This window comes from Pocillopora verrucosa, chromosome 14, assembly GCF_036669915.1.
Source record: "Pocillopora verrucosa isolate sample1 chromosome 14, ASM3666991v2, whole genome shotgun sequence".
In the NCBI taxonomy this organism is placed as follows: Eukaryota; Metazoa; Cnidaria; class Anthozoa; order Scleractinia; family Pocilloporidae; genus Pocillopora; species Pocillopora verrucosa.
This window is the reverse complement of record NC_089325.1, coordinates 6,989,200-7,012,285: the sequence shown is the minus strand read 5'-3', so window position 1 is coordinate 7,012,285 and position 23,086 is coordinate 6,989,200. Positions and strand designations below refer to the sequence as shown.

At 38.4% G+C, this 23,086-nt stretch overlaps 2 protein-coding genes across 4 annotated transcripts; one reads left to right on the top strand and one right to left on the bottom strand.

Moving 5' to 3' along the window:
• Positions 1-1,559: 1,559 nt before the first annotated feature.
• On the bottom strand, positions 1,560-3,642 carry LOC131794922 (folate receptor beta-like). Of its 2 annotated transcripts, none has more exons than XM_059112491.2 (2): positions 3,575-3,642; positions 1,560-3,425 (listed from the first exon to the last, which is right to left on the bottom strand). In XM_059112491.2, exon 2 carries the CDS (start codon positions 3,411-3,413, stop codon positions 2,634-2,636), a length of 780 nt encoding a protein of 259 aa, XP_058968474.2. In that variant the 5' UTR covers positions 3,414-3,425; positions 3,575-3,642; the 3' UTR covers positions 1,560-2,633. The 2 variants fall into 2 exon arrangements, with proteins under 2 accessions (XP_058968474.2, XP_058968475.2); XM_059112492.2 differs by having other exon boundaries at positions 3,586-3,641.
• Positions 3,643-6,223: 2,581 nt separating this feature from the next.
• LOC131794896 (uncharacterized) lies at positions 6,224-23,002 on the top strand. Of its 2 annotated transcripts, XM_066161400.1 has the most exons (27): positions 6,224-6,408; positions 6,607-6,661; positions 8,924-9,048; positions 9,746-9,814; positions 10,371-10,542; positions 11,031-11,174; positions 11,617-11,790; positions 12,465-12,577; positions 13,064-13,122; positions 13,411-13,574; positions 13,877-14,011; positions 14,642-14,992; positions 15,734-15,851; positions 16,325-16,457; positions 16,902-16,969; positions 17,045-17,071; positions 17,503-17,623; positions 18,547-18,647; positions 18,785-18,884; positions 19,215-19,368; positions 19,604-19,670; positions 19,963-20,029; positions 20,396-20,472; positions 20,728-20,854; positions 21,227-21,256; positions 21,958-22,134; positions 22,693-23,002. In XM_066161400.1, the coding sequence occupies exons 1-27, from the start codon at positions 6,391-6,393 to the stop codon at positions 22,777-22,779; spliced, it is 3,033 nt and encodes a 1,010-aa protein (XP_066017497.1). In that variant the 5' UTR covers positions 6,224-6,390; the 3' UTR covers positions 22,780-23,002. The 2 variants fall into 2 exon arrangements, with proteins under 2 accessions (XP_066017497.1, XP_066017498.1); XM_066161401.1 differs by lacking the exon at positions 17,045-17,071.
• The last annotated feature ends 84 nt before the right edge of the window (positions 23,003-23,086 follow it).

Sequence of the window (23,086 nt, the reverse complement as noted above, 5' to 3'; positions counted from 1 at the left end):
CTGTCACAACAAATTAAAGACTACATCACCATTTATTTTTTTCTTCAAAAAATCTCTTTGATAAATTGAGCTTCAGTCAAGTTAACCCTTTAATTCCCAGAAGTGATTAACACGCAAGTTCTCCCTGTGGTATTCATACATTATCCAGAACACTCGTGGTGAGAATACTCAGATTGGTCCACTAAGAGATATTATATTGATCCAACACCAAATTATCATAACAAATTTACAAGGAATCATAGCAACCAGAGGGGAGAATTGATAATCCAATCTTGGGAGTTAAAGAGTTAAGGCACATCCATTGTTATCTGAGTTGGCCCCAATTAAAGCCACAACTGACTTCATACTGTAAATTATAAAGTTGATCTTGACATTTCATGTCTATTTTTTGAAGTATGACTTACATTTTGGTATATATGCTTTTTGCCCTGCTAAATTGTGTTTTTTGTCTTAACTGTAGTACTCTTGCCAAAGGGATATTAGATCTTGCACAAGCACTTCGAAGAGAAAAATACCCCAAAGGATACCCAGAAGTCTACCTTAGGTTTGAGGGAAGATTTAACTCAGAACAGAAATCCTTCCTTAGATTTAACTGTGGTTATACTCTTGGGGCTGTTAAAGATTTCAAATCTTTTCCCACCACTAAGGCTCATGTCTTGTCCATGACTCGCTTTGATTATATTTTGGAACAAAGCTGTCATAAATTAAAGGTTGAGTTTGCTCTTTTTGTGAGTAACATCTGATTCTAGAAAAATAAGCTTTTGAAATTATCTTCATCTTGTCATTGTTCCTACTTCTTTAATCATTATATAATATTCATTTTCTCAGCTGATGGCATCAACTAACCAAGTGATAGATTACCATATGTAACAAATTTAAGCTGAAATATATGGAATCTAGAGCTAGGACAAGTACTGCAATAATTTGCAAAGTATTGTAAAATGTGTGCTAGATTTATTTCATTGGAATAAATATTTTATTTATTCAGATGTTATATTGTGCTAGGAAATGCAGTAGATTTATTTCATTGCAATAAATATTTCATTAACCCAGAGTACTTGTCATATCATGTGCCATGAAAAAAAATAATTTTCCTGAGTCAAAGTAATGGTGACATCACCAACTGTGAGTTAACCAGTTGGAGCAGTTATGTTGGAAAAGGAAATGAATTAATTTCATCTTCACTTCTAATTGGCCTGTTCTTTATGGTAAACAACACTTCAGAAACATTTGGGTTTTCTTACTTTTCTGAAATCCACAGAAGCAATTTTCCAATGAGAGGGCATTTTGAATGCTTCAAGAATAGTGATGGGGAGGGAGAAAATAACAGGGTAGCAGAGATGGGGAAGACATCAGGGTGAATAGAAGAAGCAAAATTGTAAAGTTGACATTCTTTTACGAGTCATCTTCAGTGTTTCGTTAATGAATGGAGAGAGGAAATTACATTTGAGAGAGAGGCAGAACAGCAGGGTATAACAAGCTGGAGATTATGGTATCCCCTTCCCCATTCTACTGCTTTGTTGTTGGGCTATCAAAAAGAAAACAACTTGAAAAATTAATCATTATCTGCCAAAGGCAAAGTGAATATATTTGAATACAGGTGATCTCTCACATGAAGTCTAGGGGATTATTCAACAATAAATAATATTTACTAACCCTAAGACAAATAATTGTTATAGTATAATTACTCAGGTGCTTTTGAATTCTGTGATAACTTCACTTTCATGATGAAACCATTCTGTTCCAATTGTTTTGGTTATACTTGTATCGAGATAAGCAGCCAGTCTCCACTAAAACTTAACAGGTTGATTTAATTCCATCAGCAAAAACTTCATATCTTTCTTTTAAGTGTCACACCAAACTTAGTAGAATCTTTTGCGCTCTTGGGTATTGAATCTTCTTTAATCAATTTTATGACTTCCTTGGTAACAGTGACAAAAAGAGGGGCTGCTACTTTGAAATTTGGTGCCATTGCTATAATCACCTCATGTCAGGTGATTATAGCAAAACATAATGCAATCTTCAACCGATCAGAATGTGCACATCTCCACAATCACCAGAATGATTATACTTTCCACAATGCACAATTGACTAATATTTCCTGAATGCATTATAGAACATGTGATTTGGGAAATAATTACTCATGCTTTTTCACAACAAATTGCACTAAAAATCATTTAGTATACATTATTAATCAGCAGTCTGAATGCTTACTACCTTGAATTAAATGCACAATTTAGCTGAGAGAATTTCGAATTCCAAACAAAAGTTGTTTACCAAATCGCAGATGTAATTAACCTTTGTATATCTTTTGAGTTTATGCCAACTCTGTATAACAGAGAACACAACGAAACCTTATATAACACTGCTGTCAACAAAACTTAGATCCCGTACAGGCCTGAATTTTTTTCAGGCCTTATTTTCACTACTGCCTAAGTAGTGCACATTACTGCGAGGATCATTTTCATTCACGTCTTTATCCGCAGTTCAAATATATGACTTTCGTATATTCTTAACTAAAACTTAGATTAGTTAATTTACTGGAAAAAAAATAGATGAATGTCAAAATTAGCGAGCACGCATAGTATGGTGAGAGAAACACAGTTTGTAATAACGTCACGCATTCAGCACAATTAAAGATAATAACACAGCCCAGCCAGTAAAATCACTGTCAAAGATTGAACGGCAACCTTTGATCCCGATGATTTCGTGGAAAGCATGTCTTCAGCGTGTTTACGAGCGACCCTCTTGTTGAAATTTGTTGTACCATTCGGCCACAGTGTCATGCAATCTATGCCTAATTCCCCTTTAGTGTACTTCCATGAGTAGTTAAAAAGTTTCTCGCAGAATTTCTTGGCATTATCAAAATATTCCTTAAAAGTTTTGCACTCCAACTTACACATGCCGCTTGTCCAGTTCCATGTTTTGAGGTCTCCCCAGTTGTCTGAGCAGGTGAGGTCGTCTTTGCAGGCATCAAACCATGCATCGCAGTCCTCGCTGCATATAGGCACGTCTTGAAAGCGTTCCTTGCGGGTCTTTTTAGAATTAGGGTCCACAACGATCCATGGTTTCATGTTTGGCGAGCATTCGTACATACAAGTGTCGACCTCGAAATATCTACGGCACTGAGGCGACATTTTTCTACCGCACTGATCCCAGTGCATGTTATACAGCGAGAGAGTTCCGTCTTTTCGAATGCTGTCGGTTGTATTCGACGTGCAACAAGCGTGGTTCTTCCACGGGGTGCAATGAAACGTCGTATTAAAAAAATCACTCTCCGGACCTGGTTTTTCTTTGTGGTATTTAGAATCGATGCAGATATCAAGAAATTCGTCAATCTCCTTGTCGGTTACTGCCATGGTAGACACGATCAGGCAGGACAAGACTAGTAACGCATACAAATCATCTGCCATGTTCAGCACGTGCTGCCGAAATTAATGAATTTCAAAGATTAGAAACATCGACAGCTGCCAACATCTGAATTCAAAACTAGCTAGAGCAAAATGTAAGTATTTCCTTCACGTAGTGAAGCATGAGAATATTTCAGTTCAAAGAACAGAGCAAAATATCATACCTTTTCCTTACCCTAAAAAACAATCGCAGTCAACGACGCAGTTGCATCAGTGCGTAAGAGAATCGAGGTACCAATTTATACGTCGCTCCACCAATCAGCGATCACTCTCACAGCTGGCCCACGGTGCATTAGGTCTAAACATGACTGAAATATCACAGTCCGCCGATCTAACAAAAGTAATATTTTAACTGATTTCTTTGCTTCTCTTTACAGCATTACCTTAACGTGTCTGTGGAGGAACACCCATAAAAATAGGATTATCCAAAAATAACAAAAATATTCTTTGTTTTATCACCTTGCTGGCTAATCTTTGACGCTGGATAGCGATGTTGCATTTCACTAGCTATGACCCCCTGGCAGTTACAGTAACGCCACACCCAAACCCCAGAGGACAGAAGCGTAAAGCATGTATTTCTCACATTCAAAGGGAGGGGCAGAATTTTCAATTCGTGATCATTACAAGCCTCATAATCCAACTCACTATTGGCAAAAACGAAAAAAACCAATAATGAGATGGAATAAACAAACACGCGGAACTCAATCCCCCATATTTTAACTATCTTTTCAATGATTTAACGATCAGATGGGCAAAATGAAAACTGATAATTTTTATGTGTTATGCTCGCATCGAATATACCACATGGGGCCCGTTTTTTATCAATCAAACTTGTGACACCGGGGTGAATTTACACTTCCTCGTAGTGATCTTTGCTCCTTCCCAGGGGAGTGTTTTGTTAACCATAAGGTTATTTTGTCTATTCGATCTTTCGTCGCAAAGTTCGAAAGATCCATATAATCAAATGAATCAATATATTCCTGATTTTGCTCTCCTCACAAATCACTTGTAATTTATGTTTGAGGAGAAGATACAGAAGCAAAAGCTTTCATTTAAATAATTCAGTTTCCTTCACAGCTACTTCGGTTTTGAGTAAATACAATTCACAGTCCATCGGCCACTTTGATCCTCTCCTCAAGCAACAAAGTACTTAATACAGATACAAAATACCGGCTCAATCCCATGGTCCTCGGCTCCTATTGATGGTATCGTAAATCAAAACTGAGATACGCCATTCACTCAGTGCTACTTAACCATTCAAAAATGTCCATGGATTTAAATGAAGTACCCTTTTTCCATTGGCTGTTTGAAGAAGTTCATAGAAACTTGTTTTAAATTTACTTTACTGGTCGCCTTTACATATTTCTAATATCATACTATTTCTTTTTTAAATTAAGTAAATTTTCGAAAGGAAGTTGTGTTGTGGCATACCTTTCCGATATACAAAGGAAATATCACGGAGGAGGGGTAGGTGGGCAGTTGCCCAGATACTGATATTGATCCAGTATCATCATGTCCCCGAGCATGTTTTAAAGCCCGAAAAGGGAGTACGCTAAATCGTGAAGATTGAAGCTCCATTAGAAGTTTTAGAGATCCAGGTTACGTGGGAGAAAAATCACGGCCAGTCAGTCATGGCCTGCGGGGGTCGGAGGATTTTGGTTGTGTCACCCCCCCTCCCCCTCCCCCATCTGTTCCCCTTGAACCCCACAGGCGATAGATAATGATTGATCCCAGCCTGATGATATTCAGATCTTACCAATGGAATAGATAACAACGATATCCGACTTTTGATCGTATGGTCTGATCGTCTGGGTGAGGGTGTCCTGAGATGGACGGTTGTCGGTAATGATGACCGACTCGTTCAAAGAGTCCCTCCCCCCCTTCATCCCTCTCTTCCCAGGAGATGAACTGATGGAAAGAAAAATCCGCTCTACTGTACAACGGTACCGAAGTCTCAAGCCTGACGGAAAGCCTTGTAAGATAGAGCAGTCAAACAACTTTCACATGTGCGAATGTTGAAACTGCAAAGAGGGGACGTCGTATAGCGAATAGTAAACTGCAAGAATAAGAGTCAATTACACCGCCACCCGCAGCACGGTATGACATTCAGAAAACGTTTAACTTTGTTATCATACTCAAAACAACTTAAAAATCAACAGACTACTCGTAGCTATAAAATAAGATTTTTGTGAGAAAAGTGTTCTCCTTTGCCTGTCCCTTCTTATTCCTTTCGCAACTGTCGAGGAGTATATCAGCTTTTTTCAAATTTTGCGTGACAATATTTGTTTTATTTCTCATAAAATTTTTCGCAGGAAATTGACGCATCAAAAAATTTATACATTTGCGCATGCCCGAGGTTTGAATGGTGTTCTTACATTGTGCGTATTGCCTCAGTCGCTCCATTTCTCTGCGGGCAAGTCACTATTATATATATTCATCAACCAATCGGATCTCGCGAATTTGAGCAGGTGGCTTCAAACGCTCGTAAGGTTTCCTTGGTGACAATAATTACAAAATCAACAGGAACCTTTTCGATAGTTTCACTCCTCTGTGAGCCTTGACAAATGCAAGTAATCAATAATCCTACAAATTTGCGAGCGTTGCTTTGAGACCTGGGTTGGGAAACTAAATAATTAGGTTTCGTTTTTTGCGGCTTAATGAATTCTCCCCTCTCTACCAACTTCTCCATCTTGATTACAGTCACCCCTTTATTCGTCACTTGGTAAATAAAACATTCTGGTTTCGATGAAGATCGGCATTTATTAATAAATAATGATTTTGTAGGTTATTGGTCAAATTATGCACAGCGGCCTGTTAACGCTAATATGCAGCTCTCCAGTTTTTGACGAAGTTTCTCCGCGAGACGAAATTCGTTTGACGTTGAATTAGGCAAGGTTGTTATCGTATTTGTGATTGCAATCGCACCGGCTTCGAAGGAAAAATCTTTCATTTTTACCGTTACTTACCCCAAGGATTGAAAATGACTGGCTTGTATAAGGTAGGAGGAATAAATTTCACTGGGGAATGAACCAGTATGGTCCTCAAATTTCGAAAAATTATCGTCATGATCGTTCATGCGGGCCACGTAAATATGATGAATAATTTTTATATCTCTTCGCTAGCGTCAGGTATCTGTATCCCTATGAAGAAACAAATGAGTTATGATCTTTCTTATTTTGTTTTTCACTTGACTTAGGTTGTGTGTCTACTTTATACGTGCTTTGGGCCGTTTTTATCCTGCACCACGTCAGGTAAATTTAATCCGCTCGTTATTGCACAAATTATCGCTTTCTAAATTGCCGTATTTTCCCGTTAGCAAAATCCAAGATACGTAAACTCTTAACGACGTTCCCGGCAACCTTGAGCTTTTGACTAAAGTTCGTAACTTTATCCGGCGGATGGTAACAACTGTTTCCCTCAAGTCAGTATCTTGTAACAAGCACTTCTTCATGTAAACGTAAGAGGAACATCTTTCAATTAGAAGTTCTACTTCGCCTTCCACGAGCGCCTTCTTTTTCAAAATTATGTTTGAAATTATAAAGCGAATTTTACATCACAGCATTGCAAACGGTTTTGAACTATATCTGGCTTTTGTTTTGAAAATTTCTTAGCTTCTTGTTTGAATTCTTTCTGTCAGAAGCAGGTGATGTCAAACTGTCATTGCCATATGGAAATTATTCGCGAAGGGCTTAAATTAAGAAGAAAGAAATACAATTGGAACAATTCATGAAAATTTTCGTGCCGTTTTTTATTAACACAGATGGTTAGAATTATACTTAAATATCATACTTTGGCTTTACGATGTAACAGAGAACGATAGAATTTTATTCATTTGAAATTGACCCAAACAAAGTCGAGCGCGGATTAGCGCTTGTTTTGGGAATCGTCTTTCGGTTGTTTTATATCCGCTCTCTGAATAGTAAATAGGCTTTACACGGCTCACGTTTAAAATATCTACCAAAGTTAAAGCATAAATATCTCATCTATCGTTGTTAGTTACATTTTCTTTTCACTGCAACGTTTTCATTACCCTTTCTCGTTATTTGCGCTTCGAGCATTTATCGTCAAGCATTACTATTAAAAGGCGGTGCAGGTTGTTTTGCTTCGTTTGCGATTCTCTTTTTTTTTCTCCGCCAATATTTTGCTCTGAAAGATTGTTCAAAGCCCTAGGGGGCGTGGGATAATACAGATTCTTATTATAAACCTGCACGGGATCTCTATACGCCTCAAAACATCATTAATTTTGAGTATAGCTCCAAGGTTGTTGTGTTAAAAGTCTTGAAGTATCATTAGAATTAAAACTTGTGGGCAACTTATATAGGAACAATAAGTAATTTTTGCGGTAAATTCCTTACCACGTCTGTGATTATCGGTTATAGAGTGCAATTTTCTTTATATTACTATCTTGTAATCATTTTCGCCTGAACGATAAATCTTCTTTGAAGGGTCTAGGAATTTTAAAGTTGTGCCGCACGAAACACAGCCTGTTGCCGTCGAGAATATGGATTCTTCAGAAACAAGTTGCAGTAGACCGTTAAACGCAAGATGTTAATTATTCTCACAGAATATTTACATAGCTGCATTAAGGCGGTGTAAATGGGAAGGAAAATTTGAGAGCTCTGTTGGCAATATTTATTCAAAGCGATATCTGTTTTTCGTTCCATCTTCCTAAATACATCCACTTAATGTTTTTCATTCATTACGCATCCTTCCTCGCCAAAAGAAATGACATATATTTTTTAAAAGCTCCTCACCTGTGGTGTATTTATTTAAGTCAGTTCTGGGCGGAGCAGTGACCAGTCTACTTTAATAAGTTTTCATTTATTAAATATAATTGCGGACTTCTAGCAGAAGTCAAAATTAATCTGATCGAGGTATGCTGTTTTTTTCTCTCTTTATTTTCTTATTTTCACTGAGTAACTTGTATTTGATACAAATTTGCTAGAATTGCTTTAATTCGTGTTTCTTTTGAGCGATGACAATTTTTCACTGGAAATTCACTGGAAATTCCCACTGTGAGGATTGATGTAAGCGCTGCTGCTTTAGAAATTTGGTCTTGAAATAAACCAAGACAACGATTTGCATCTGAACTAGACTATAAATCACCTCTGTCTCTCAGGCAAAAAGTCTCACAAGAAATCTACCAATTAATATTTTCGAGAGATCAAACTTTAGGGAAAATTGGAACTGAAATAGTGATTGCTCGAAGAACTAATCAACAAAGATGAGTATTTATAAAAAATTTAAAGGGCAAAGTCAAAACTACAAGGTGATTATTCATAGAGAGAAAACTTCATTAACTAATTGTTTTTTTGCAAAAAACGTGCCGATAAAAACACTACTTGGTATTGTTTCAAAAGATCATACGCTCTTTTTTAGTTTTTGTTTTCCCTTTATCAATCATAAATTTATGTAATAAATATGAGAACTTCACGGTTAGTTTAATTCTGACTGACACTAGCCGAGGGGTTGTAGTGTTTCTGACAAGTGCTGCTTTTAATTTTAAATTTCAGCTTTAGAACCTTCGCCGACTGTGACCTCTAATTTGGCATCCGGGACTGCAGCCAGGACTGCTAACGTGACACTCAGTCCTTCTTCCACTTTAGTTTTTGCCCAGTCGTCCGTGAGCCAGACAGATGTGAGTGGTTACCACTTTTCATGAATTATCACAAATTTCTTTCCGTCCGTCCCAAAATTTTTGATCATCCTTCTAAACACTTTTACCGTCAATGTTTAACTGGGGTCTACTTCAATACGAAATGTTGCCTCGTTCCATTAAATGGGCATGCATACATTTAAAACTGCGCCGAAAATTACCAGTGAATTTCTCTCGTTCTAAGAAAGCTTTCCTTTCTGCCATCTACACCTAGCCGACCTTTTCTTATTTCTCCATTTGAAGAGGATGGTTCAATAACAAACTTCTGTTTTTGCGGCGAAGTTTTATTCTAGGTTATTGATAGTGGGAAGAGGCGGAAGGACCTAGGAAAAAAAGGCCAACTTTTTCTAAGAGCATACGGGGATGGTCTTTCGAAAGGCGGTTAATGGTAATCCAGGATTAAAAAGTTAACCTATCCTTGATTTCTCTTTAAATTTAGGGTATATTAGGGCTTACTTTTTAAGAGGTTTTACAATAGTGTATAACAAAACTGAAGGAAAAATTATAAATTATTAAAACTGTCTGCAAAGCATCAAAACTAAATCAAAAATTGTTGAGTAACCCTTAGTTAGCTTAATCTTCCTTTGAACAACCCGGCCCATGTGTGTATATAGTCGAGGATATCTGGACTTGGAATAGACATCACATGATTGTAAGCCTTTTATTATTTTCAATATAGGACAGCGACAACCTGTTCAAACAAGTGGCAAAAGAACTCGAGGGAACGCAGAGACGTAATGTTGAAGAGGTGTCTGCTCTTTTCATTTGTATATGTATTTATGATCTCCTCATCTTAACACAATCTGTGGATGTTGTCCCACCGAAGAACTTTTATAATATTTAATAATGTTCTTTAATGTTGTAGATCGAGTAAGGATGACTATTTTCAAAAACAGGCTAGCGACAATATTTCTCAGCAAAATAAATATTAAAGGAAAGTAACTGGAATTTACCGAAAGGGTACCTGGTAAGAATCATCCACAAATTCCGCCCATAAGTCTCACCAGAAGACAAACCAGGTTGAGGGCAGCGGCTAGCTATTATGAGCCTGAAGATCCTGCTGTTCTTCAATTTTCCTTCTCTATTGAGCCCAAAGCAGAAAAACACAGAATAAGTGGATTTATTTATATATCTATTCAGGGGTTACAGCCCATTTTGACTTCACACTTCTATTTTCTTGACGTTGATGTATGATGCGTTCATGGATCTTCAGCATATTTCAGCAAGGACTGAACAAATTAAAACTTTGATTTTACTGTCACCAATACGTTTTCATAACAGTTCTTGGATTATTTGCCTTCCAGCTTAATGGAAAAATCACTAATAAGATCGACCCAAGATCTAAGCCGAGGGATGTTAATGTTATTGACACGCTGACAAAAATGACTAAGCAAAACCAGGCTTTTTTAACGAGGTTCAACAATTCGGGCAATGCCACCGGCTATTCCTTCAACGCCACTAAAGGCTTGGGTTTTGGTAAGAAGATTTTCTTTACATCGATACCTCTTGTAGTTTATTAGCTAAGGCATTCTCCTTTCCCATTACCCCCTTAAAAGAAATGATCTAAAAGGAAACATTTTATTTAAAAACAATCAAGTCGCAATTTTTCCTGAATTTTCTAGAGTTAAAACTGTATGTATTTCTTCATTAACTCTTCACACCCAAACAACGCTGCATGTGCATATTCTCCCAACTGTTCTGTCTACATTTCCTATGGTAATGACAAGGAGAATTTGTTTTTGAAACAGTCGAGAGCTCCTTTCTTTTATTCTCATGACCTTACAGTGATACTGTAAGGAGTAATTAGCTGCTGGTCACTCTTGCGATTTGAAGGGTTGAGGTTTCTTATCAACAGGCAGATTCTCAGATTCTGTGACATCATTCTTCCTTACGCGTGTTTTATAATAACTCGTACGACACTTACTGTTACAAATTTTAACTTAAACTCCAATGTTCCTTCCTAGTATTGCTGATTAAGAAGCTCGACTGCCACAAAAACAGATCGTTAGCTATTCCTGATCGCTCTGATAAGACGACTAGTCGAACGCTGGCAAAGTTCTCGGATTACGTGTCCTTCAAATTTGACTGTCCATGGATCGTAATAAATGGTAACTGGCAATTTACGGGAGTAACTTTAGAAAATAGAAGTTTTGGTCCCTGTAATTAAGTCATGATCCAACAGCTTTGCATGAAAAAACGTTCTCTCGTCTCTTTTCGTCAACAGCAGTCCCTAACCTCCTAAGTATCGAGCATTTCCTAAAAAATGGGATGTGGTCAATTTGTCGAGAGTGTAGCTCATTAGGGGGGGGGGGGGGGGTAGGGTTCTTATTATGAATGTGGTCCCTTCCTTCTCGTTTGAAAGAGTAATAATTTATAAATATGATAAAACACCTCGCTTTGTTTGAAAATCCAATAAGATAACAGAGACACACCTCACCTGCCTCCTCCTCCTCCTCCTCCAGTAATGCTTCTTGCACCCCTGGCCTTTTTCTCCGTGGAATTCGATAAATGTGAGTTTTCGAGAATTCTGTCTTCATCTCTTTATTCAAGCCACTCGGCCGAAGAGTTCCAACTCAAGAAAAAGAAGAGATGTCCACATTGAAATGACCATGGAAGTCGGCGCTGAAGAAGAGGACGAGACTGATGACTTCCAGGAATTCCAAATGCTGCATCATCCCTCACGTGTCAGGAGAGAGGCAAACTGTGGGCCACTCCCGTGTAATGGTTAGTGTGGGCCACTCCCGTGTAATGGTTAGTCGGAAGGGTTACCCCTTCCCCCCCCTCCCCCCCCCCCCGGCCTTCCTGCTCCCGTTTTTGCAACTATTATGTTTACTAAAACCTATTTTGACTGAGTGTCGTAAAGAAAAACCTAAAGAAATCACAATGCCCAGTCATAGATATAAGCCCGGAAATACTGGAGCCGAGGAGAATAAAAATTAGAGTTGAAAACGTAACTGGTTTCTATCGTGGAAAAAGAAGTGATTAATTTAGTCTTGAATCTGATTGATTAAGAGGGCTTTCCTTGATTGATTATCGCACTCATTAAAGTTATCATTCTTATTTCCTTAGTTAGTTGATTAGAAACGAACAGGAGAGAATCAAGATTAACAAGCTTATCCTGTTCTTGACGTGACTTTTTGCCGGTATACCAAGCAGGCTCTCGGATAGGCAGGCAGGACTTGACTCAGTCGAGTCCTGCAGTACAGACCCTTGTACAGCTGCGTATTTGTAGATTGGGCTAGATTCCGATTGATTGTGACTGTCCTACCTGAGTAATTAGGCTCTTCAGATCAGGCCTTCCATCAAAACATCAGAGAGTCTTATCATGATTTCAATGATGATGATGATGATAACGATGAAGATGACTTTAATCATTACTATTTTTGTTTTTCATCCAGTGAAACGCTTTGAAACAACTATGGAAATAACAGACAGAGTATTCAACGACAGCTTGAATGACGATTCTTCATCGTCTTATAAAAAGCTGGCAGTCGAAATAAAAAATGATATGGTATGTTATAGACTCATCAGATCTTTGGTATAAAAATTTTTACAACAGTGGAAAAACTGAACGAGGAGTCTTTTTTATTTATTTGGGTTCCTTACGCTAAATACTGTTTCTTGGCATCTCAAACAATGGATGGAATGGAAAGAAAATAATACTGTAATTACATTTGGTGCTATAATGCCACCCACACACAAGCCCTTTGGGTGTGTGTATCTCGTTCGGGCATAAAAAAGAGATTCTTTTATTTTTGAATTGGAGGCTGTTTTTTTGGGTTCAACCTCAGCTGTTGGAAAATTTATATTTTTGTCCTTTGCATCTTCCAGACACTTAAAAATTCTTCCCGCTTCGATTACCTCCGCACATAGAAAGGACTCGTGAAAATATTACTTGACAATGTTACTCTTCTCTTATGAACGTACTAAAATCTAACAATAAAATCTCTGTTAACATATTTTTAATGTATGCTTGTTTATTACGTTTTTCTTTCAGCGGGATCCCAAAGTCAACCCACTTAAAGTACATGATGTACAGATACTGAAATTTAGCAGGTAATTTAGTATTAACAACTGGGTTGAAAACGTAAATTAGCCACCGTAAAGGGTAAAAAAGCTGACGTTTCGAGCGTTAGCCCTTCGTCAGAGCGTACCTAAATGTAAATGTAAATGTAAACGTACCTAAATGTAAATTTAGGTACGTTTTATGGATTGCAGCAAAATTTCAGGAACACTGAAGTGAGGAAACCTGGCGTATATCTGTAAATACAAGCGCTCTTCTATTGAGACCACTTGTTCAGGATACTTTTAATCTTATGTGTTTTATATAATTTTGATTCAAAGCCCTACCAGTGGAAAAGGCGTCCAGGCTGAGTTCTATCTGGATGTTGCTGGCGTAGATCTCGCTAATTCCGTGACTGCTGCCTTGAAGAATGCAACAAATGGCACCACATTTGGGGAGTTTAAAGTAGAACCCAGCGCTTTCAATGCTACACATAGAGTAGTTGGTAAGTTGATGCTTAAAAAACTGAGGCCTGCGATCATATCGTGCCTCACTTTCCTAAGAGCAAGATGGAAGGGAGACGCTCAGATGAGGGAAATCTGGGTTGGAGAGAGTATCGTAAGGGCTCCTGGGAAAGATACCTTACAGTTACAATTCCACTCTCCAGAAGAACAAAGTGAAAATCAAATGAATATCAACCAAGATAAAATTGGAAACATAAACGCACAGACAAATCCTTTGACGCGTATCCGTTGAAATTTCAATTTTGAATACCGTAGTTAATTCATTACTTTGTTTTATGTTTAGTTGATGGCAATTTCGGCTCGTGGGGTGATTGGTCAGAATGTGACAATAAATTTGAACAAAAGCGAACACGGACGTGTGAAGGAGCCGAGTACGGCGGTAAATGTCATGGCCATAACCAAGAAACTAAGAAATGCGGTAAGAAAAGCTACGCCTGGACCTACAATGATCCATAATTGAAGTAATTAAAAAAAAAACACCGAAAAAAAATCAAGCTATTTAACTTATAACAGTGTGCAGAATTGATCTTAGTGGTTGAATATAATAAATCCATTCCCGCCAGCAGCCTAGCGCGGCAACAGATCCAATCTCAAGTACTCAAAAACTTTTATTTGCCTCCTCCCCCCCCCCCTCCCTTGCTTGTCCTTGGTAAGTCATTCGGTTGTGAGCCCGGAGCTCGAAATTGAAAGTCCTGCAGTACAAACGTCCTGCGGTAGATATGTAACAAATTGCGGCTTTGGAAAATTGGTAGCTCGTCCATTTTGGTATATAAGAAAAATTACTTTGCCTTTTCTAGTCTCCATCCTTCCTGCTTCTATTTCCATTTTTTAATTACTTTAAATGGAGGCAAAGAAAAGGTACCACAAAACTACAGAATCGCTCCTCTTATCAAAACAAGTGTTTGCTCATTTTTAGTACACGCTTTATTTGGTTGCACTTCTGTTTTCGCTGTAGGAGAGTCACAAAGGAAGCCCCTTAGGCAACAATAGAAAAATTAGCCGGAAAGCCTGCTCTTAACATTTTTATTACTCCTGTTTGGCTTGACAGATTGCAGATACAATTTTACAGCCGGTGAGAACATCACATCTCCTCTGTATCCTAGAAATTATACAACCAATGTGAACTGTACATGGGTATTACAGGCACCTGTCAATCATACCGTAGAACTGCACATGAAGGAATTTCATTTGGAAAGAGATAAAAAGTGTTACTATGATTTTATGGAATTTTTCGACGGAAGGAATTTAACTGATGACTTTCTAATAGAAAAGCGGTCGTGTGGAAAGCGAGACCCATTCACTATTAATTCTACGGGGCGATACCTTACGATTCAGTTCACGTCTGATAAAAGTGAAACCTTCGGAGGTTTCAGAGCTGAGTGGAAGACCAAGGAAATAGGTATGAGATGATATGTGATAATTTGCTTCAATTTCAGTGTGAATCATATGTTGTGATTTTGCTGTAATTTAGAAAAGAGTACAAGAGTTATGATACACTTTTTCTTCACTTATCTTGTGCATGGCCGTAAAAAAATCCGTATAAACTCATAACTATAAAAGCATACCTAATTACCTAAGATTGAGCAAATCAATAGCAAAGAGGGGCGGCCAAACGAGTAACAAATCCAAAACACATGAGTAAGATTTGCAGCTAGGTTTCGAGCTTTGCAAAATAGGGGTAGACCGAACAGTCGAGAAGTGTTCTCGGATGCGTGTCGAAAGTATCGAAGAGTTCGCCGACGTAGAAGGCCTTAACGCATGCGCAAATTAAATGATTAAGGCATGTAAAACTAGTTAACTATCGCGTTCTAACGTTCCATTCGTTGAACAAGCCAATCAGATATCATACAGATTCTTACCCACACTAACCCGTGATCGAAGACCGAGAAGTCTAGGGATAATAATCCCTCTCGGAAAAAAATTAAACGTACACACAGGCGCGTGCGGTTAAAAAGCGGGCACCCGCTGTTATGCTATCCATTAGCTAAATGTGTTTTGTCTCTCCCGTCCGGAAATTTAAAATTCAACCACTACAAGTGCCCGCTATTCAAGACTATCGTTGTCAACTTATTTGAAACAATAATTTCAAATTTATAGTCTTTCAAAAATCTGGGCTTTTTTTTGTTATTACTGTTTTTAGAAATGAGAGTGACAAAGTATGTGAAGCAGTACGTCACAGCTTTAGTGATGATTTACAGCCCGACAGTGAACGACACACATTATCCTCTTGGTACGGCCACTACGTGTTCTTCAGAAAGGTACTTGTTGTAAAAAAAGAAAACCATACCTAATCCGACAGTATTCGACGAAATTCTGCTAAACAGAATATTGAGCCCGCATCTTTGTTTGGACGGCTGTATGCAGGGCAATTAACGCCGAATATCCTCGTTAGCAAACAAAAAGGCTGTGAAGCTGGCATGTTTTTAGGCGCGTTGAAAAAGAAAAGAAAAAAAATGCGGAGACAGGGTTATTCCGTCCAAGCTCCATGCGGGAGTGCAGGAAAGAGAAAATATTGTGTCCTTCTCCGATTAATTCAGTGATTTCAATGAGAAATGTTTACTTCACCAATCGGAGTTATTCAAGTTACCTCAGCTGGTTTAAATTTCACGGTGATATCTCATATTCACAATCAGTAATTGTCAGCTTCCTCGTGTGGGCTGACTCATTGTGGCTTAAACATATGATGCATCGCTTGCAAGACTAATATTAACTTTGTCGATTTCATTTTTAGCCAAGCCAATGACAAGGAATGCGTCTTTGAAGACAAAGTATTTATTATTTCCCGGCTAATAACTGCTCAGATGGACCGCAATCTTCCACTTGATGGCGACAACAGAATCGTTTTAAATTTTGAGCATATTATGGTAAGAATATTGGAATTTCTGTGCCCGACTGCACACTGAAACTTATTACGTTTCAAAAACAAAGCATACCTTCCTTAGAAACCGTCCCTAGGTAGTCCATATCAGTTCTTTCAAGTAGTTTTCGAAAAGTTTTTAATTCTAGCCCTTTTTACAAAGGATTACTTTTCTTTGAACATATAAGGTATGGTTATGGGAGAACTCATACGCCTAAGGGGCACGTGGCCTACTCCATATTGGTCAAGGAAATCAGGATACACTTCATTATCGTGACACGATTCTGCTAGTGTGACAGTTCCAGTGCTAGTCCCCAAACTCAGTCCCAATGCTACTCCCAGACTCAGTCCCAAACTCAGTCCCAGTACCAAGCGAGCTAATAGCTGTGTGAGGTGTTTTGGGGGAGATGTAAACTTTAAGGTTCTTTACTATTTTTTTCTTTTTTTCCAGCACGAGAATCTCTTCCCTGCTATCTACAATGGAGAAAAGACGTGCGTGTCCTGGAACAAAGAAGCAAAGTTAGTAATCATGAAGTAATGTAGAGGTAGAATAAATGATAATATTCTTCTAAACAAGTGTCTCACATTCTCTAGGAACGAGCCTATGGACAATTCTGATCTGTAAGTCGATTTCGACTTCCTCCACGAGCCATGTTCATCGGGAGCGTTGTTAGTTATGTTAAAAACAATCGCTAAGTGCACGTAGTAACCCAGACATTTCAAGCATCCTTTAACAGCGTAACTTTATGAAGATGATGCTGGTAGATTTCTCTTAGTAGCAATAATTTTAGCAAGCTTTGATACAAAGTGATGACTCTCTTTAAGGAAAAAATGATGTGCGCGTAGGTCATTAATTCAACCTGCATTCCTACAGCTGCTGTTTTTAAAATTCACACACAATCAACCACGTTTTTTCACATATGAAAAACAATCACGTCAAATACTTACGTACTTTGAACAAAAACAGCCGCATTCCAACCGACATTGTTGAGGTAAAGCTTTTTTAGTTTTTATTGATTTAATCTATGCCTCTTTTAATCTGCCGGTTCCAGTACACTTCAATCAAACGGTGGCTGGACAAGGCGCGGTTGTTCAGTTGTGAAAACAAACCTCACACACACATCTTGCGCCTGTAGCAAGCAAGGGCTGTTCGCTGTTGTGGGAAAAGAAAAGGTAATAGACACTTCGTTTTCATTAATTGTGAATGACATCATTAAGACAACAACGATGACGATAATAATACTGGCAATGACCATGATGAAAATGCCGACGTCGACGATGAGGACCTACTTTGACGATGAAGACCACGACGACAACAACGATGACAACAATCACGATGACGCAGACGATGATGACCATTGGTAATAACAATAACGATGACGACAATAACGACGACAATGAAAACGATGTCGACCGCGATGGTAGATGACTAAAAGGTGATGATGATGATGATGGTGGATGACGAATAGGTGATGATGATGATAGTGGATGACGAAAAGGTAACGATGATGATGATAGTGGATGACGAAAAGGTGATATGATGATGATGGTGGTGGTGGATGACGAATAGATGATGATGATGATGATGATGGATGACGAAAAGGTAACGATGATGATGATGATGGTGAATAACGAAAAGGCAATGATGATAATGATGATGGATGACGAAAAGGTGATGATGATGATGATGATGATGATAATGATGATGATGATGGTAATGATGATGATGATGGTAATGATGACGATGTTGGATGACGAAAAGGTGATGATGATGATGGTGGTGCATGACGAATAGGTGATGATGATGATGATGATGGATGACGAAAAGTTAACGATGATGATGATGGTAAATAACGAAAAGTCGATGATGATAATGATGTTGGATGACGAAAAGGTGATGATGATGATGATGGTGGATGACGATGATACCAATAACAATCAATAATGTGGCTGCTGACGAAAATGATGATGATGAGGTTGATAACAGTGATGATTATTAGGAGTAGGAGGAAAATGAAAAAGAAGAAGAAGAAAAAGGATGGTTGAAGACCGTTCTACGCCATCATTTGACCTTGAGTTGTTTTTCCCATTTGTAGGTGGAGTCTCAAAAACTCAAACTTTTGGCGAATACGTACATCGGAATTGGAATTTCATTTTTTATCCTCCTCTTGGCAATTGTACACATCGTCTGGAAAGTGTGAGTGGAAGCCACTTTTAATCAGTTTCTCTCCTGATTCATGATTTTGGTTTGCCGTGCCTTATCAAGCTGCCTAGATTTGAGATGCGATTCTATTCAAAATTTTTAAAGGATTTGCCTTCTGTTTGTTTTCGTAGTGAAATCCACGGAGGAGAAGTCATGCGTATCAACATGTGCGCCGCCATCATCGTCATGCAATGTGTGTTTCTGATTGGTGCACACGTTAAGGCTCAGCAGGTAATACAAAAATTCTCTCTACCATCCTCTCTCTGTCAGATGTGACAACCAGTGCCCAGGTGTGTTCCCAAGAGGGATACTATGCTCATAATGGATTTAATCAAAATCATCTTGCAGTTAAAAGGAAGAATAAATTCAAATGAAAAACTTCAGGAAAAAAATTCTGACCCTCAATCACGAAGATTCTTTTACTCGTTAAAACTGAAGAAGCATAAGTTACCGAATGCCTGTGTCATAATTGTTGGACATATCCCGTCCCTTTAATTAGATATTTCTTGCCAAAAGTAACTTCAGTTTAAAAGTTTATTGTGTTGTCTTTTTATTGTTTAGACACTCTGTGGTTTCCTGGCCTTCGCCGTATATTTTTCAGTGTTGGCAGAGTTTTGCTGGCTTCTTCTCCACGGTTTGAGAATCCATGGAAAGATCAAGAAGATATTTGCTTCAAATCTCAACATCGAAATCGTTTACGTAGTAATTGGATGGGGTAAGATTCAGAAAAATTACAGTATTATATAGTGGGAAAGTAGGGCGGTAGGAACGAATTTCAACATTTATTACAAAAAGCCACAACTTTAGGGATTGGAATTTGTTTTACCTGGCTTGCCGAGAGGTGACCTTTCAAAACGATTTAAATAAATGGTTGACTGTGGGGGAATTGGGCACGAGATTAAGACAGCAGTTACAGCGATCATTAGCGCGTGTCTTGTTGTTTATTGCAGGATTGCCAATGCTACTGGCTCTTATTGCTATTGGTGTGCAGATTGATCTCAAAAACCCTGATGACGTGTAAGCAATTTTAATTCACTTCTTTATTATAACTTTTATCGTTGCAAGAATTTACCAGCAGCTAATAACAACAGTCAAAGAGATAAAATCTAGAAATAATGTTTAAACGCACGTTACGTATCAAATATAACATCAAAGATCGTTGGTGATGTCAAAATGCGGTAGAAACAAGAATGAATCAAAATCCAAATAAACTAGAACACAGGTGTTTTTTTTTTAAAGCGACCTTGTTTGAAAGCAGACAGATAACATCTGTTTTTTCTTTTGTGCTTGTCATTTTGCTTCTTAACAGTTGCTGGGAAGCAGCAGCAGGCAGCGCTATGTGGGGATATGCTGGACCCGTTCTTATCATCGCCTTAGTGAGTATTTCATTTCGCTTTAGGATACGAAGTAAGATATGAAATTCTTAGCTCTGAACATTGTGAATCTGACGACAAGGACCCCGCCCACCCAAAACAAGTTCCCACCCCATCCCCACCCCCCAAACCAACCCTACCTCTAGTTACAAATAATTTTTAAATAATTTTAATTCTTGAAAAAAACCTCACACGCTTCTAAGTTCCGTTAGCACTCTACTGAGATCGTTCCCACTGAAAATATATGGCCCTTAAGAAACGCAAATAAATGAGGCTTTTTTAGCAGGCTGGATTATTTTTATGGTTCAGCATCTCCTTTATTCTCTGTTATTCACCCGCCGGTTTTTTTCATGATTATTTCCGTCTCAGTTCAATGTGGCCATTTTGGTGAAACTTCTTATTCCAACTGAAGATGTTCGAAACAACTATGACTACGAAGAGATGAGGTACAATCATTTTTGAAGAGTAACAGTTGCAAAGGTTTTGAAGTAATTGTAAAGGTTGTAAAAATGTGTAAAATAATTGAAAATGTCTTAACGCGATCTTGTTACGCACTTCAACGCATTGAGATTCCAAACTGAACGACTCACTTTGGTGGTGGGTTCTATTACCATGATGAAAGTGGTGCAGATTGTCAGGAAACGATCGTGAATATTGATTCGTGTTATAAGGAATCCACGTGTAACTTTCCTTCTTGGCAGATTCCGGGTGATCAAAGACGCTATCTTGTTGGCTTTCTTCGGTTTGACCTGTACATTTGCCTACCAAGCTGTCGAAAAGGAGCGGTTCACGGAACAGTATATCTTGACAACCTTTGTTGTCTTGCAGGTGAACCACACGTCATTTTATATTTTAAATATCCCTCCACCTCTTCCCTTCCATCCTTCTATCCTCTTTTTCTATTTACTTTTTCAACATCGTCCAAAAAGCATTGCACCAGAATCATCAAGTCCTGTTAAACAGGAACTGATTGCAATGGCTTCCTCTGTTATTTATGTTTTCTTTTAAACTTTTCATTTTCCTCCTTCCGTTTATTTTTATTTCTTTACAAATATCACGATTGCTGCCTCTTTAGAAGCAGCACTACTGCCATGTAAGTGCACAATTTTTTTGCTGATAATGGTCCCAAGTCATGTTCCTTACCTGCTAGCTCCGCATAGTGAGTTTGCACTTTCTAAGTTTTTTCCCAATTTATTTCAGGCCATTGCTATGTTTGTTTTTGGAAAAGAGGTAAGCGTTACTTGATTATTCAGAGTGATGTAACAAGGTACAATAAATGGAAAAAACAGGGATTATTTGAAATATAAATGTACAGAAAATTATCGCACGGGATTGATTTAGTTGCGTTAAGTTCCCTGATAAATTCCCAAAGAGAGGGTGTCTCCTCTTGAATGTCTGGTAGCTTATAGAAAGGTGGTAGAAATTTCGTTGGCATCACTAAAGTGTCACATGATGTAACGCTGTAAGAATATGAAACAATGGGAAGCACGCAAAAAATTTCAGAAAAATTGTAAATTAATTGTAAGCAGATCCAAGGGTTGAACCAGGGACTTAACCACGGGATACAATGCAACCCGGAAGATAATGTGGGTTGTTTTGTCGACAAGTACCCGTGGGATAGCAATCTAGCCTGGCGTTCAATATCATCCATCCCTCGCACAATGGGGCCAGTATTTGTATTCGCTCTCCTTGATAAAACACGAACGAGTTTTCTTGGTCTACTGGGAGTTATTATTTAGGTTCCCTTAGAGCATTGTGTCAGATTTGAAGAATCTGCTAGAATCTGCAACACTCTAACCAAAATAATTTTAAAGCATTGATTTTGGGCTAGATCAAGTAAGTTTTGGAAATGAGTGGACCGTGATAGTGCCAACTTTTCAGCTTGTTTGTTCGAATTTTAATTTGATTTGTTGCCAACCATAATTCTTCAGGGTCGAAAAGATTTTGTTAAGCAAGCTGAGAAAGCCAAACCGGATGCAAGCACTGCCGAGATCCAGCCGGCCGCAAACGAGGAACCTGAAAATATTTACGAGAATATTGAGGATGTAAAACCAGGAACCGACTTGGGAGAGGGTCCAGTGAAGAAACCTCGAAAGAGGAATGCAGGGGTAAGATGAAAAAAAATTAAAAAACTTGCCCTAATACACATTGAAATCTTGGAGTTCAGTTCAGTGGCTACAACTGACAAAATGACCCATACATAATTGTATGAGGTGTGTATAGAAGTTACGTAACCTTAAATCAACTAAAACCAACAGACCCAGTAAGTGTTATCATAGCGGAGCTCGCAGAGCGTAGCCCCATAATTACACAAAATAGTAGTAGCCCATCAAGCCGAAAAAATTTGGATGTACGACCGTACGACCGTATGACCGTACAAGGTGCTACTTTTAACATGCATGGTCAACTGTACCGCGGGCAAGCCAACGTCACGGCTTTGTTCAGTAGTCCAGTGGTCAGTGCTCTGGGCTCCGAGTCGGACGACCGGGGTTCTAGTCCTGGCCGGGGCAAGGTGTTGTGCCCTTGGGACGTGCGGGAAAAAAAATGCGAGCTCCGCTTTTAGGCTTGGCTAAATCTATATATTATATTGATTGCCATGACTTTTTATTTGGCGTAGGTTGTTCCGTTTTGTTTTTAATACGAAAACTATTTTACTTTCTCGTTAGAACAAACAGCCGGAGAAAATCACAGTTTCCACTTTGAAAAACCTCAACATCTACAAGGAAGGAGGTCAATACGTAATCGAGGCCTGAACCAATCAGAAATGTAATCAGGCGCCCGTAATCGTCCGAAAATTTACTCACATCACAGTAGAACTGCTGGCAGTCAATTAGTTGCAATGTGGACACTCTACGCATTTTTCATTTCGTAGATATATTACCTCAAACTATTAGATTCAAGAGTGAGTCATGATTGATATGAAAACTTACATTTTTTTGTAGAAAATAAAACATTAAAGCGTGTTGAATAAATCCACTCACAGAACAACAACCGAGTTACCAGTCAGCGGACTACCATTCCAATATTGGCACAAACGATTCCGTCATTTCAATAGAAAAG